Source organism: Austrofundulus limnaeus, unplaced genomic scaffold (assembly GCF_001266775.1).
Source record: "Austrofundulus limnaeus strain Quisiro unplaced genomic scaffold, Austrofundulus_limnaeus-1.0 Scaffold10, whole genome shotgun sequence".
NCBI classification, from domain to species: Eukaryota; Metazoa; Chordata; class Actinopteri; order Cyprinodontiformes; family Rivulidae; genus Austrofundulus; species Austrofundulus limnaeus.
In genome coordinates this window covers 1,122,097-1,136,978 of record NW_013952412.1, presented here as the reverse complement: position 1 = coordinate 1,136,978, position 14,882 = coordinate 1,122,097, and the positions used below count along the sequence as shown (strand labels likewise).

The window sequence follows — 14,882 nt, the reverse complement described above, 5'->3', positions numbered from 1 at the left end:
ATATATATATATAGTGTTGGAGAGTGTTCTAACAGAACTGTGGTCCTTCTGAACAGACACTAAGTTTTGTTCATTCAGGAGTAATTCAGCAATCACAGTTTCACGTCACATGGACGAAATAATAAAATCGTAAGCCGAGTATTTAAAGTGTTCAACCAGATCAGCCAGTCAGATCAGGTTTGTCTTCTTCGTCGTCGCCGCTGCTAGCAGAGGAAGGTGGCACGTCTTCACCCAGCTTTTTCAACTTGGCCCTGTAGTAAATCTTCTTCATCCTGAGAGCTTTGTGTTTCTGCCGGGCCGCCTTCGTTTTCTCCCTCATCAGGTCCTGCTCCCAGGCGAGCACCTTCATCCGGTTCTCCCACTCCAGAATCTTCATCTGCTGCTGCTCCTCCAGAGCGTCCGCCCTCTGCTGGTGCTCCAGCCTCGACAGGTCCAAGGTGTCGTGCAGGGCCAGGTGGTGGCCAGGGTCCTCTTTCTCCGAGTCTGACAGGTGGAGACGCTGGTTACTCAGCCTGGAAGTGCCTTTGTGATCAGAGGGAGGAAAGGATAAGTGGTGGCTGCTTTGTAAATTCTCTCCAATGTGAAAATAATAATAATAATAACAATAATAATAAAATAAAAAAATAAAGAACACAAGCTCTGGTTTTCAACCACTGAATGTGGACTGGAGAAACATGCAGCTTGGATTCTGTGTGGCTCTTGTCAACATATTTTTATATTTCCTTTGTGTACCTCAACACGACATAATTAATATTTAATAATTGTTGACTTTTGACACTTTTAATCAATTCATGTCCTCATAAACATGCACAGAATATAACCCCCACCTTAGTCTACCTCTTAATTATTAATGACCTCAGTGTCCAAACTTCAATTAGAGGATGAAAGCAATTAAAAGTTATAGTTTGGACCAACAGGCCACAAGCATGCTCATGTTACCTGAACTTTAATAACTAGATTGTTAAGCAAATGATTTTATTAAGGCTGTTATAATGAACAGCATATTTTTCACACAGAACCTGTGCTTAAAGGATCTAAACTCTTTTTTTTTCTCACGTTTTTATTTAATACTATAATAATTATCTTAAAGACAACGGACTCGTAACTGTCGCAGCTTAATCAGACAAATTGTTGCTTTTTTTTTCCCATCCCAGCATAAAGTTTTAAGTGCATTTCCAGGCAACAAATGATACAGCAGCTTGCACATTCACCTGGTGCTGTGAAATATGCTGTAGGAAGTGTTGCATTGTGGGAGGTGGAGTTTGTGGTGGTGCTCGGGTGCAGGTCGGACCAGTTGCTGCCAGTTATTCTCTCCAAAGCGTCACGCTGGAGGCAGATGGCGATTTGCTCATTGCCGTTCTCTGCCTAGGAAGGAGGCGGAGCACTTTTTTAAAAAAAATTCAGTTTTAACACTGCATTATCAATTTTAGGTTTCAGCATGCATTTTAGCCGTATTATGTTTTTAAAAAATAATAAACTGAAATCAACTTACTACATTTTAAAAGAGTATTTACCTGATTTACGCTGCCATGTATCTGCCCAGTGTCACTTATTAATTTGCCTACATTGAATTAAAAAAGAGACAAAGAGGAAAACAGGGAGGGTCTGAGGTAATATATACAGTATTAGAAAAAAAGGGAAACAGTGCCCCCGTGTGGTTTAAACTGGTATAACACAAAATTTACAAAAAACAAACAATTTTACAGTTTATTCTCGCATATTGATTACTGGTTATTTTCTGTGTGAGGGAGTAGAAAATGTTAAAAGTTTATATCATAATTTCTAACATACTCAACACCATTCTAACCATGATTATACATTATATAAAAATATTATTCTCACATATAAATAACTTAAGAAAATGTATGGTTTTTATTTCAGTTTTTTTTTCCTATTTATTATTTCTAATATTTCCCCCCTAATAATCTATATTTTCCACAACCTTAAAACTAGTTATTCTATCCAAAGACTCTTTGGGTCATGTAATCACTTTGCATCAAGTTACTAAATAACAGAAAGAACAAATAAATCACTGTCTGTGACAATTTTCACAGCCAGAGCAGTTTGACTTAATGAGCCATCAATCTGTTACTAAACTTTTTTTTTTTTTAAAAAGTGATTGAAAATATAAAAATGATGGCATCATTGCTTACAATAAAAACATGGCAGTCATTAGCAAGACTTTAGGTTGGATTTTGATTTTTTTATACACTTTTTCCTTTATCATGATGTTATTTTAACTCAAAAGATAAAAAAGCTGGCTTTAATTGTAATGGAAGGGGAGTCAATCATTTTAATTGTAATTATGGCTTTGCAATTATCATTTGTAGTTTTAGGGCATTAGATTTGGGGGAAAGTCTGAAAATATTCAAAATGGAAGTCTTTTTCAGAGACTGCACTTTAATTGTGTACTTGGTAAAATGTGTCATTATGTTCATTACTTATCAACAAATATAAGGGGCAGAAAGACACAACTGCAACAACTAAAAGAGGCAGACAATACAAGAACAATGTGTCGCTGCAGAAACCTCCACAACAGCAGCAGGCATGTCGGCAGGAGGTTACCTTCCAGCAGCTTGCGGATTGCTGCTTTGTGGCCAGCTCCCCCTGCGTGGCTGGTGAGAGCAGCCTCGCCCATGGTCTGAAGTTTGATTGATTTACAACAGGCCCTGCATCGAGCGAAGTGGATGTCACCGGCATCCTTAACCAGCCAATCCTTAAAAGCGTCCTTTTGGAGCCAGGAGTCTTGGAATTTACATTTTCCGGGCATAATTAGCTAGAAAGTTAGCTGGACTGCTACCTACGGTCAGAAGCAAAACCTCTCCGAATCTGCCCCGTGATGCTTTCACGTTCCCTGGGAAATTCTCATTAACAAATGTCATGGAAGGAAAAATAATAATATAAATAGGATACTAAGCAAACTCAGATATTAAGAACTCGTATAAAACACTTGTTGTTTTAGTAAATAATAATGTTTTAATTTTTTTCTTTTTCTTTTTTCTTTTGCTAAAGAAAAAAGAAAGAATCCAGACACAATGACAAATACTCTGAAAATCAAAATAACACTAGTCTCTACATGGAACCCTTTAACGCATCACAACTCTTTGCCTATTGGTCACATGCATTGTTTTAGCCAATCAACACGGCTATTTTATTCATTCAGCCAATCATGTTTTAGGAAGCAAACGCTGTAGCTTGATTGGTTAAAATATGACAGGAACCAGAACTGAAACACATGTAGGCTACGTTTCTTCGTGGACAACTAAATACATTTGTTAGAATGCTTCTGTAAAATGTAGCCTAACTTTGTTTAAATCTTTAAGAATGTAAGCAAGCAAGTAAAGGAGACCATTTTGTTTTATTTCTTTCTGCCGATATTGAACGATAGATAAATTCTCCTGCTGATAGCTTGTTTTGCTAACTAAAAGACATAAACTAAAGTCTTTGTAACTTAAGAAATGGAGACAGCCGCCCTTGTAGTTCCAATCACTGGTCTGGAATTCCTTCAGGACAAGTTTTTACTTACGGGTAAGCTCAGTTTCTTTTTTGTTTACAACGTGCAAGTAATTTTTAGTGATGTGCCAATATTATTGTGTTGATCAAAACGAAAATTCCAATGGAAAAATTGTGGATCAGTCCACAAGTTATTATCAACAACTTTATAACTTATAATTAACATTATTTAGTAAAGAAATATAGTCAATCTTATTTTTAAGAGGTTCCTTAATGGTCTACAAATATTACTAATCAGTCTACAAATGATTATGGTATTGTTATATTCGTTAGGATTAGGTGTCAACAGCATCAAAAGCTTGAAAACAAGAATACTGATGCATTAGATGAGAAGCAAAAATAATTAATCAAAAATGATGGAACAAACACGTGCTGGTTTTCAAAATGTGTCTTTGAAAATCTTTCTCAATCAGATGACTAAAAATGATGTGGTGCCTTTCATACATAAGTGAAATGCTTCTTTAAAACAGTCATATTTTTCCTCTCTGGCAGGTGAAGGTCCAGTTTTGTCAGTGTTCAGCCTCCAAACTCTTCCTAAGGCCAGTGTCTCACTGAGCGTCCTCCAGCATCACCGGATTCACGGCATAAGACCAAGAAATCAGGCTGCTGTTCCAACCCAGAGCTCTTCCACAGTAACCCATAGGCATGGTGAGCACATCAGACGCTTACACTCCTTGGATTTTATTTTTTTTTATATTATTAATATTATCATACAAGTTATACTGAAACGTCTGAATCAGAAAATCAAGTGTTTTTGACAAAGTGATTAAAACAATGATTAAATATAAACATTACCCAGTTATTTGTCATCCTATTCACTGTTTGTTTATTGATATATTCAACGTTTATTCATGAACATAAATTTACAGAATCTCCTTTTTTGTTGCTATTATTTCCCAGACAGGAGCTCCATCTCAAAGCCGTATTTCCATGACTTGGCGGTGTTCGGAGGAAAGGCTGTGAGGGTGGTAAGGCTCCATGTGGATGTGGAGCATCTGCGTTTGGAGACCCAGGGTCCCCTGTTGGAGCTACGGGACTGGGCCTTGGATGCTCGCTGGTCCTCTGGAGACAACCGGTCACTACTCTGTGTGGCTGTCGCCCACAACGGCGCTCTTCTCCTGGACGCTGTTTCAGGAAATGTGCTGGTTCACTGCTCCTGTTTTGAAGGTTGTTTATTGTATTCTGCCCTTCTTCTGGTGCATGAGTCCTGGGCCGATACTGTCTTGGTAGGGGGGACCGTTTTCAACCAGCTGGTCATTTGGAAACCAGGAGGATGTAATGAAATGAGTGATTCAGGGTTTAAAGCTCCAGTTGAGCGGCGTCTGTCGGGCCACAGCGGTGTCATCTTCAGCATCTCTTACCTACAGGAGAAAGGACAGCTGGCATCCGCCTCGGACGACCGCAGCGTTCGAGTCTGGGGCATCGGAACGATAGGTGGCCCTGGAGGGAACTGCGGGGAGCTGAACCCGACTTGTTTAAGAGTCCTTTACGGTCACCAAGCCAGAGTTTTCTCGGTGCGTCTCACTCCGGAACGAGTGTTCAGCGCCGGGGAGGACGGGACCTGTTTGGTCTGGGACTTGGCCGGGGGCGGGAAGGTGGTCCGCACGCTGAAGGGTCATCGAGCCGGAGGCATCCGTGCCCTGGCGGTCAGCGACTTGACGGGGGACGGTAAGCGGTGGGTGGTGACGGGGGGAGCAGACGGCGGGGTCCGGCTGTGGAAGGTGGAAGACCGCGAGCGGGATAAAGAGGACGTGAACGAGACGGTGGAGAAAATAACGGACCTGAAACTTCCTAATCACGTCCCGACAAAAGTAGTTTGTGTCGCAGGGGGGAAGGATGGAAACACGAGCTGGTGTCAGTTTGTAGTTTGCACTGACAGGGGAATAATTTGCCAGTACAAAGGTGGAAAGTGGGAAACATTATGGCAAGGGCCTCCAGAGTTCCATTCCTACTGTGTGATAGATGCAATATCTGTTGTGATTGAGTCGGCCACCACGGTTGATTTATGCAGTGTGGGAAACCTTGGCGGATCCTTACAGGTGCTTCCTACTTCTCATCCAGAGTCCGGAATCAGACTTACAGGTGGATCAGGGAAGATTCATAGTGTGATTTGGCAAAAGCATAAAGATGATGTTTATTTGCTAGCATCGGGCGCTGAAGGACTCGTCTACCGCTGGCGTGTCGACGTGAAAACAAAGAAAAACAGTTTCTTAGACGTTAGTGCAACGTCTCTTCCACCTTTTCTCCTACCTAAGTGCGCTAAGCGTTGGCTCACAGCTGCCACTCTCCTCCAGCGCAGCCCTGAGACTCTTCTTTGGGTTTGTGGAGACAGAAGAGGCTCCTTGCTTTTGTTCAAGGAAGGAGCAAACACCGAGCGTGGGGAAAGAGACGAGGGACGGGTCGACGACGAACAAGGAGAAGTAGATGGGGAAAGCCGAGCGACGGAGCTGCAGCCGCTGAGCTGTTTGTTTGGGGCGCACGGGAAAGGTGGCGTCACGTCGGTGTGTGAGCACCGAGGGTTGCTCTACAGCTCCGGAAAGGACGGCTGTGTGAGGGTGTTCAGAGTGAACCGAGCGCCCGAAAGCCCAGGCGAGAGCCGACGAGACGACAGTTCTCAGAACGAAAAGCTCCAGCTGGAGGTGCTCCGGGTCCAGAGGGCCTGCAAAGGTATGGAGTGGCTGGAGAGAGTTTTATTTCTTGAGTCTGAATTTCTATTAGAGGAGGAGAAATGTGAAGATCAGTGGGTGGCTGAAGATGGAGAACAGATTTTTATAGAGGACGCCAAAGAAAGAGAAGCCAGATTCGTTATTGCCGGCTTTCACGCTGCTCATTTCGTGATTTGGGACCCTGTGAGACAGGAAAGGCTAATGTCTGTGCCGTGTGGTGGAGGGCACCGTTCTTGGAGCCTCTGGACGTCGCACGCAGGGATTTGGCCCGGGTATGGAGCATTGGTCTTCATTAAGCAGGGAGCAGTTCTGACTTGGCAGCCCCCCGGTGAGACGCTTGGCGGGGCTGAGAAGGAGGGAGAGACTGCGGGGTGGAGCTTGAGGGACTCCATCCATGGGAGGGGGATCTGGTGTGTTTGCAGGCTGGGCAGGATCGAGGAGTTTGGGGATGACGTTCGGACAAAGCGTGATAAAAGCGACAGTGAAAATGAGGGATGTGAGGTGGGAGGAGAGAAAAGATGTTGGGAGATAGTCGTTACAGGAGGAGAGGACACCAGCTTAGCTGTCCTGGCGTTGAATCCACTTTCTGGCCTCGTCAGAGTCCTGTCAGTTCTCACCGACCACATCTCAGGTGTGCGCACAGTGACAGCCATAACACGCCCAGAGGGAGGGCGCAAACAGCAGAAACATACTCTGTCTGCCTTGCTGCTGTCAGCCGGCGGCCGGGCTCAGATCCAGTGTTACCGGCTGGTGATCCTCTGGGACCGACAGAGACGGGCTCCCTCCTGTCAGGTGGTCCAGGTAGCAAGCCACCGATTGGACATACAATGGGAAAGGAGGCGGAACCGACACAAAACGGTGAAAATGAACCCCGAAACGAGGCGAGTTTTATTATAGTTAATAATAAGTTTTGAGCTGGCACTGTTCTGTTTGTATGATTTATGTTCAATCATTTGTGTGTTTTTAGATATGTCTCTATAGAGGTTCTGGAGGAAAGGGTGGACTGTGTCCTCTTTGCTCTGTCCTGCAGTGATGGGGCTGTCAGGTTGGTTTCATTCATTTTATTCTTGGAAGCTGAAGTAAAGCAGAATCAGAAGTATTTTTATTATCTTAGTCATTTTACCAGGTTCCTCCACGTCAAGAGGAGCCAGTTAAGGTGGCTCAGGCATCTGGTTAGAATGCCTCCTGGACGCCTCCCTGGTGATCTGTTCTGGGCCCGTCCCACTGGGAGGAGGCTCAGAGGAAGACCCAGGACACGCTGGAGGGACTATGTCTCTCAGCTGGTCTGGGAACACCTTGGGATTCCCCCAGAGGAGCTGGCCCAAGTGGCTGGGGAGAGGGAAGTCTGGGTCTCTGTTTAGGCTGCTGCCCCCGGATAAGCAGAAGAAAATGGAAATGGATAATGATTTTAAACACTCAGCAAAACGGAAATGATAGTTTGCAGTTTCTGATTCTTGTTTGCCTTTTATTCAAATCACCTTTGTCTTTGGAAAAATGTACATGTATTGAACATATACAGCGGGTAAAATAAGTATTGAACACGTCATCATTTTTCTCAGTAAACATATTACTAGAGGTGCTAATGACATGAAATTTTCACCAGATGTTGGTAACAACCCAAGTGATCCATACATACAAAGAAATCAAACCATAAATGTCCAGAAATGAAGTTATTTGTAATAATGTGGAATGACACAGGGAAAAAGTATTGAACACATGAAGAAAGGGAGGTGTAAAAAGGCATGGAAAGCCAAGACACCAGCTGAACTCTCTCAGTAATTAGAAAGCAAGCCTGCCCCTTGTCAGTGCAAATTAACATCAGCTGGTTCAGTCCCAAATGATGGCCAGGTATCACACAAGGACCATCTGATGATGGGTAAAAGTAAAGAGCTCTCTCAAGACCTTCACAACCTTATTGTTGCAAAGCATAATGATGGCATCGGTTACAGAAGAATGTCTAAACTTCTGAAGGTTCCAGTGAGCACTGTTGGGGCCATAATTCAGAAGTGGAAAGAACATTATTTCACCATAAACTGACCACGACCAGGTGCTCCTCACAAGATTTCTGACAGAGGAGTGAAAAGAATTATCAGAAGAGTTGTCCAAGAGCCAAGGACCACTTGTGGAGAGCTTCAGAAAGACCTGGAATTAGCAGGTATGTTTGTTTCAAAGAAAACAATAAGTAATGCACTGAACCACCATGGCCTGTATGCACGCTCACCACGCAAGACTCCACTGCTGAAGAAACAGCATGTTGAAGCTCCTTTAAAGTTTGCTGCACAACATTTAAACAAGCCTGTGTAATACTGGGAGAATCTAGTCTGGTCAGATGAGACCAACATTGAACTGTTTGGATGCCAGAATACACATCATGTTTGGAGGTCAAATGGCACTGCACATCAGCCCAAAAACACCATACCAACAGTGAAGTTTGGAGGTGGGAACATCATGGTGTGGGGCTGTTTTTCAGCATATGGTACTGGCAAATTTCAAATAATTGAAGGAAGGATGAGTGGAAAAATGTACAGAGACATTCTTGATAAAAATCTGCTTCCATCTACCAGGATGATGAAGATGAAACGTGGCTGGACATTTCAGCAAGACAATGAGCCCAAACACAAAGTCAAGGAAACTCTCAGTTGGTTTCAGAGAAAGAAACTAAAGCTGCTGGAATGGCCCAGCCAATCACCTGACCTGAATCCAACAGAAAATCTATGGAAAGAACTAAAGATCAGAGTTCATAGAAGAGGTCCACGAAACCTTCAAGATTTGAAGACTGTTTGTGGAAGAATGGGCCAAAATCACACCTGAGCAATGCATGCCACTAGTTTCTCCATACAGGAGGCGTCTTGAAGCTGTCATTGACAACAAAGGCTTTTGTACAAAGTATTAGATAAATTTCAGTAAGTGTGTTCAATACTTTTTCCCTGTGCCATTCCACATTATTACAAATAACTTCATTTCTGGACATTTATGGTTTGATTTCTTTGTAGGTATGGATCACTTGGGTTGTTACCYACATCTGGTGAAAATTTCATGTCATTAGCACCTCTAGTAATATATTTAATGAGAAAAATGATGACGTGTTCAATACTTATTTTACCTGTTGTAATTGCATTTTGTCCTCACGTGCAAATTTATATGCAGTGAATCCCTGATCTTTGTGGGGGTAACATTCTTATAATACCCAAAAATTGTGTAAAAAAACCCGCAAATATTGGATTTGGCCTTGAAAAGACCTAAAATGCTTTTGGGGTGGCATGTGATAAGAACTAAATAAAAACACACAAGTTCTAAGCAGTTAGCAGCTACACACCACACAGTACTCATGCCATGTGTCCACACACATGGCATGAGTACTGAACTGTTTTGTTTTTAATTTTTTGGAACTTTATTTACAAAAATATTTTTGTTTCAAATTTGTAAATTAAATTGTTCTTAATAATTTAGCTAGAAAAATCAAGAGAAAAGAAAAACTGACATTCCTTACAGCACTGTATTTCCTGTTTCCGCAATATCACGGTGATTACCGCAAACTACGGGTAGTTGGGTTTCATGAAAAAATCTGCGCAAGACCGAGTCTGCAAACTGTGAAATGCAACTTTGTGGAGGTTCACTGTAATACCGGTAGTTTAAGACTTACAGTTAAGAAATAAAGAGCATTTTTGCGTCTTCATTGTTCTAATTAGGCATTTCTGTCTTCATGTAAGATAATAATGTCATTAATTGACCTGCCTACATGCAGTTTTGTAATTGTTTTTTCAGACTGTTTTCTGTCAGTGAGGTTAAAAATCGAATTGACCTGTTGTGGGAGATATTTTACCACCAGCGCTGTGTGCTCAGTGTCGCCACCTGCAGCCTGGAGGATGACGAAGGCAACAGGTGAGCTTGTTTTTCAGATCCACATAAATGTCACTTGCTGCCATGAAAGGTAGGCAATAGCTGTGCTCTTTTTATGAAATGCTATGTCAATGCACTGCTTTATTAATTTAAGATGCCTAAGTCTTATGATAAACTCATTTTGACTGTACCGTTTAAATAAACGTACCATTAAAAGTGATATTACTGTGCTTCTGTCGCAGGTCTAAGCTGCTCTTTAGTGCTGCTACAGACGGGAAAATCGCTGTGTGGCATTTGACTCAAGCTCAGTTTTCATCGATGGATAATTCAAGTGGTGCTCCAACCGCACCAATCCCCGGCCTCGACATTCCCGCCCACCAGAGTGGCGTCAACTCATTGGCTGTTTGGGCAGAGAAACTGGGAAGACGAGAGGGTTGCCTAGTAACTGTTGCAAGTGGAGGAGATGACGGGCAGCTGACAGTGTCCACAGTTAGGGTGTGGTACCCAGAAGATGGGAAGCTCGGCGGCAGCAGAGGATTCTCACAGATCTGTCACCGTCGCGCGTTACCGCAAGCTCATGTTGAACCTTCTGATCAGATTCAGCTTCAGCTGCTCTCCCAGTCCCACGTCCTGCTGGCCCACGCTGGCCCCCTCACCGCCCTGAAGCTCCTGAGCCCAGGCCTCCTGGTCTCCACCTCCTCGGATCAGAGGGTTTGCCTATGGAGAGTCGGCCGTACCGGCATCAGCCACAGCGGAGCGCTGTTCTCACACGTTGCTGATGCTGCGGGGCTCGCAGTGTGGGAGGGGGGTGAGGGAGACGAGACGGGAACGACAGGATTTGAGACCGAGCGGGTTAACGCAGGATACGAGGGAAATGTTGACCCAGTTTGTGACAGAAAAGGCTGCGAGACAACTGAGACAGATGAGAAGACGGGTTCTGTGGTTTCCTGTGGGAGCAGGGAAAAGAGACAGAAGATGGGATGGGTGCTGGTCTGTGGCCAGGGCTTCCAGCTACTGAGACTCAGATTTTCAGAAATGGACACAGAGAACATTAGAAAGGAGAATGGTTTTCAGAAACAACCTCCAGAAAATCAAGAGTTTTTATTTTCCAAAGGACATGTGTGAACAATGTTAAAGATGTGTTGATAATTTAAAAAAAATCATCTTGGAAGCTTTTCCACTAATCAAATAGTTTTTTTTTTTTAATAAAATAAAGTTGTTTATGATGATTTTTATGCTATTTGTTCATTTCTATAAAGCAAGTTCACAAAAAATATTGTTTATTACAAAACTTTGATAAAAGTTCCAACAAAACAAATGAAAGGCAGTGAAATGAAATGACGCAAAAATGCTTTTTTGGTGCTCATCAAGGACAGCTTACATTTTTCATTGCCGATGCATAAGAACATTAAAATCATCTGGTGTGTGCACCATATGTGCCATTCTTTGGTAAAAGAACAACAAACTGCTCAAAGAGAACAGGAATTACTTTGGATGCAGTATTTTGTGCCTCATCCATCTGAAAAATAAATCCTTTATTTGAAATGTTTAAATTATTTGAGAACATCTTCATTAAATCTGTTGGTACCCTTAATGACTGATGTTACTGGTCAAAAAGCTCCAAGTTTTATCTCATCAGCCCCAGAGATGTTGAAGCTTGTCAATATTGATTTAGGTAAATTCCTTTCTTTTGTTTTTATGTCCACTTTTTCAAAGACTCAGTTTTAGGCAGGTTCTCTACAAAGATGAGAGTTTATGGTCATGGTTCATGAAAACATGAAACCCAAATCTTAGTTGCAGAAGCCTTATTGCAGTAGTGAGTGCTGAGTCTGATGCACTTCATGTGGCAGTTTGACATGAAACTGTTTATGCCATTTGCATATTTCTTCTCCCTTCTCTGCGTCTCTCTGGAATGCAAATGTAACTGTGTCTGATGAAGTGTGAGACAGCTTGCAGCCCGTTCACATACGCCACTTTAAATGTCATAAATTGCAGATTAGAGTGTGCACATGATGCTGGATCAAAGACTGCTGGTCTGGATTCACAGTCACCTGTGGGTGCGCACTTGTGCTTGTAAAAATGTTTATTTGGTCAGTTTCTTGGCACTTTTTTTTGTAAAGGCATACAGATTTCTGCTTAGTGGTTTCTACAGAGCTCTTAGCTGAAAAGTTGACAAAGTAACTGAAAGGTAACGTGAGGTCTCTGAGGTTTTCTTGTTTAGTAATTGTGACTTTCATATATTTTGCTTCTGCTGTAGCGCGACACTTTCTTTTGACCTTTACTCATTTTTCCTGACATTTTAAAGCACGTGTTACAACATAAATTCAGAATCAGAATCCGTTTTATTGCCATTGTCAGTGATAAACACAGACTAGAACTTTGCAGTTAAATTATTATATTAATATTTATGTATATACATCAAAATTATTATTATTATTATTATTATTATTATTATTATTATGGTGTTAAGGTAGAATGAGTTGGCAAAAAAGTGGAAAAATACAAAGTTTAAAAGAAAAACTTTGGAAAATCACCATAAACCTTATAAAACTGCAGCTCTTAAAAATATTACTAAAAAGTCTGCCTTATTTGGGTTAAAACTTTTGCACATTATGCCTAAACAAATGCATACCACCTGTTTATTTCGGTCAGAGCCCTTGAAGGGGCAAGCTGACGGTATCCATAAATATTTTAAAATGTAATTCTCATCTCACGTTACTTTTTGTCAAGGACCCATTTCACTAACAGCGCTTATAGTGAAGTATGAGAAGGAGAGGGTGGGGGAAGTGTGAGTGGGGGGGTGGGGGTGGGCTGAAGAGTTGGAACATGAAGACGAAGCAGATGAAAGCTCCCAGGATCCAGTTTCCCTGTGTGACCTTTGTGCCCTTTGCTGTCATATAGAAAGTGAAAAGCATGAGTGAAAAGGACGAGGAGGCAGAATGAAAGCCAGGCTGAGGACAGGATGAAGGTGAAGGTTGGTGAGACGACTGACAGATTCAGAGGCTTCCAGATGATAGTTAAAACTGCACATTGAAGAACAAACAGATGTTTGCCAGAACTGCAAGTTTTATTTGATTTTTTTTTTTTTATGGAAAGCTGCATTGTCAGCATTTTCTTTTCATCTCAAATAACGTGCAATGAAGACAAACCGTAAGGATTTCAACCTGAGAAGTCATCACCATCTGCACTGATGAAGTGCCAGTAGGAAAACTGTCCCTGCATCTTCTTGATGACCCGAGTCTCGGCGTGCAACTGCGAAGGACGTTTTAGTGAGAGCAAAGAGGCAGAGGAGTGCAGCTGTCAAAGTGCAGAACGAGTGACTTTCTGCATCTTTCAAAGAGGTACGCACACACAAACACACACAGACACACAACAACTCAGTCTGATGAAACAGACGAAAACAAAGAAGTAAAAACTATAATCTGATGGTGACACTTTGGGAGGTAAATTTATCCAATGTTACAGCGTTTGACCCTTCTAGAAAATATTTCTAAGGAGAAACGTCTTTTTAAACATAAATGATGCTTTGAACCATGACATCTTTCATTTATTGAATGAGGTAAATTGGAAATAGAAAAATGGCGTAACAAAAAGGAATCAGATAAGTTTAAAACTTAAAAAATGACAACACTGTCATATTTATATAAACAAACTTACACATTTCTGTGCGTTTTGTATACATAAGAACAAAGTGCAGACATGGTTTTAAGAGATTTGGACTGGTTCATATTTATGCTAATTTTGGTTCCCAGGTTTTGGATGTCTCGCAACCGCCTGCCTTTTATTCACTCATCTGGGAGCAAAACAGGTCAAATCACATGTTTGACTCAACGTGACACAGTTTACATCTAAAATAAATGTATTGCGTTGTTATTTAGTTGGTCTGAACTGGACTGTTTTGACATTCAGATTCTTTACATCAATTTTCCTACAATATTTTTAACTGTTTTCTTTAAATTTCATTTAAAAAATCATTCAAGCAACTAGTCACCTTTTTTTCTGTCTTTCCAGTTCCCCATCAGACCGGTCGTAAAAAACAGGCCCAGCAGCAGCGGGGGGGCTCTTCCTCCCATCCTCTCCCAGCGCCGCCCTCCATCCTCCTCTCAGACACCACCATCACTCCTTGGGGAGGCCTGGCTCATGTAGAATCCTCCTTCACCACGATTCCCCCAGCCCCTCCTCCCCCACGACCCCCTCCTCTTCCACCCTCACCTCCTGCTGTCCCTCCGCCCACACCTGTCAGTCCTCGTGGGAAACAAGAGGACGATGAAGAAAATTTAAGTTTCAGCTCTGAAATCCCATCTCCTTTCCCGGCGGTCTGTCAGAAGAGTTCAGGTAAAACTAACCATGAGACTTCAGCTTCATTAGGGTTTCCTGTCTTTTTTTCCCCTTTAGTGATGATGATGGCGAAGGTGGCAATGGTAGGCATTTTGACTGATTAGCTTCCTTTGATTTGGGATTTTATATAGCATAAGTAATATATTTTTTTAATATTTATAATAAAATAATATATTATAACAAGAGAATTTGCACTTCCAGTGAAAACGCAGTGTGAATTCTTAATGCGAAAGGATTTTTGCTGAAAGCTGCTGAGGTCAAGCTGAAAAAGTTTAATAGCAAAACCTAGTGAGTTAAATTTGAACATCTGACATTTGCTATAAGTTGGAAAACAAAAATGAAAAGTAGAAAAAAATGTGTCAAGAAAAAGCTGAAAATGGCCGAAAATTACAAGAAAATAGGAAATATTTGCAAAAGAGCAGAAAAAAGTTTAAACATACCAAGAAATTTGCATGATGCAAAAAGGGGATTTTGTGAACATTTGCATGATGCAAAAAGGGGATTTTGTGAACAAAACATATATAT

General features: G+C 41.8%; 3 protein-coding genes across 3 annotated transcripts in view; 2 read left to right on the top strand and 1 right to left on the bottom strand.

Annotated features, from left to right (window-relative positions):
* Positions 1-11: 11 nt before the first annotated feature.
* fsbp (fibrinogen silencer binding protein) lies at positions 12-2,857 on the bottom strand. Its single transcript, XM_014001763.1, has 4 exons — positions 2,566-2,857; positions 1,515-1,561; positions 1,212-1,365; positions 12-522 (listed from the first exon to the last, which is right to left on the bottom strand). The coding sequence occupies exons 1-4, from the start codon at positions 2,768-2,770 to the stop codon at positions 161-163; spliced, it is 768 nt and encodes a 255-aa protein (XP_013857217.1). The 5' UTR covers positions 2,771-2,857; the 3' UTR covers positions 12-160.
* A 588-nt stretch (positions 2,858-3,445) lies between these two features.
* On the top strand, positions 3,446-11,179 carry wdr6 (WD repeat domain 6; the record flags this gene model as incomplete). Its single annotated transcript, XM_014001761.1, is given in 6 exon segments — positions 3,446-3,528; positions 4,006-4,161; positions 4,414-7,060; positions 7,147-7,224; positions 9,945-10,061; positions 10,262-11,179. Coding segments are annotated over 6 exon segments (3,951 nt in total). The 3' UTR covers positions 11,145-11,179.
* Positions 11,180-12,839: 1,660 nt separating this feature from the next.
* LOC106513017 (wiskott-Aldrich syndrome protein homolog 1) overlaps positions 12,840-14,882 on the top strand; it is a 2,852-nt gene continuing 809 nt past the window's right edge. Inside the window, exons 1-2 of the mRNA XM_014001633.1 lie at positions 12,840-13,360; positions 14,031-14,354. Of these exons, the coding sequence (XP_013857087.1) occupies positions 13,249-13,360; positions 14,031-14,354 (436 nt within the window). The 5' untranslated portion in view covers positions 12,840-13,248. The remainder of the gene's footprint in view (positions 13,361-14,030; positions 14,355-14,882) is intronic.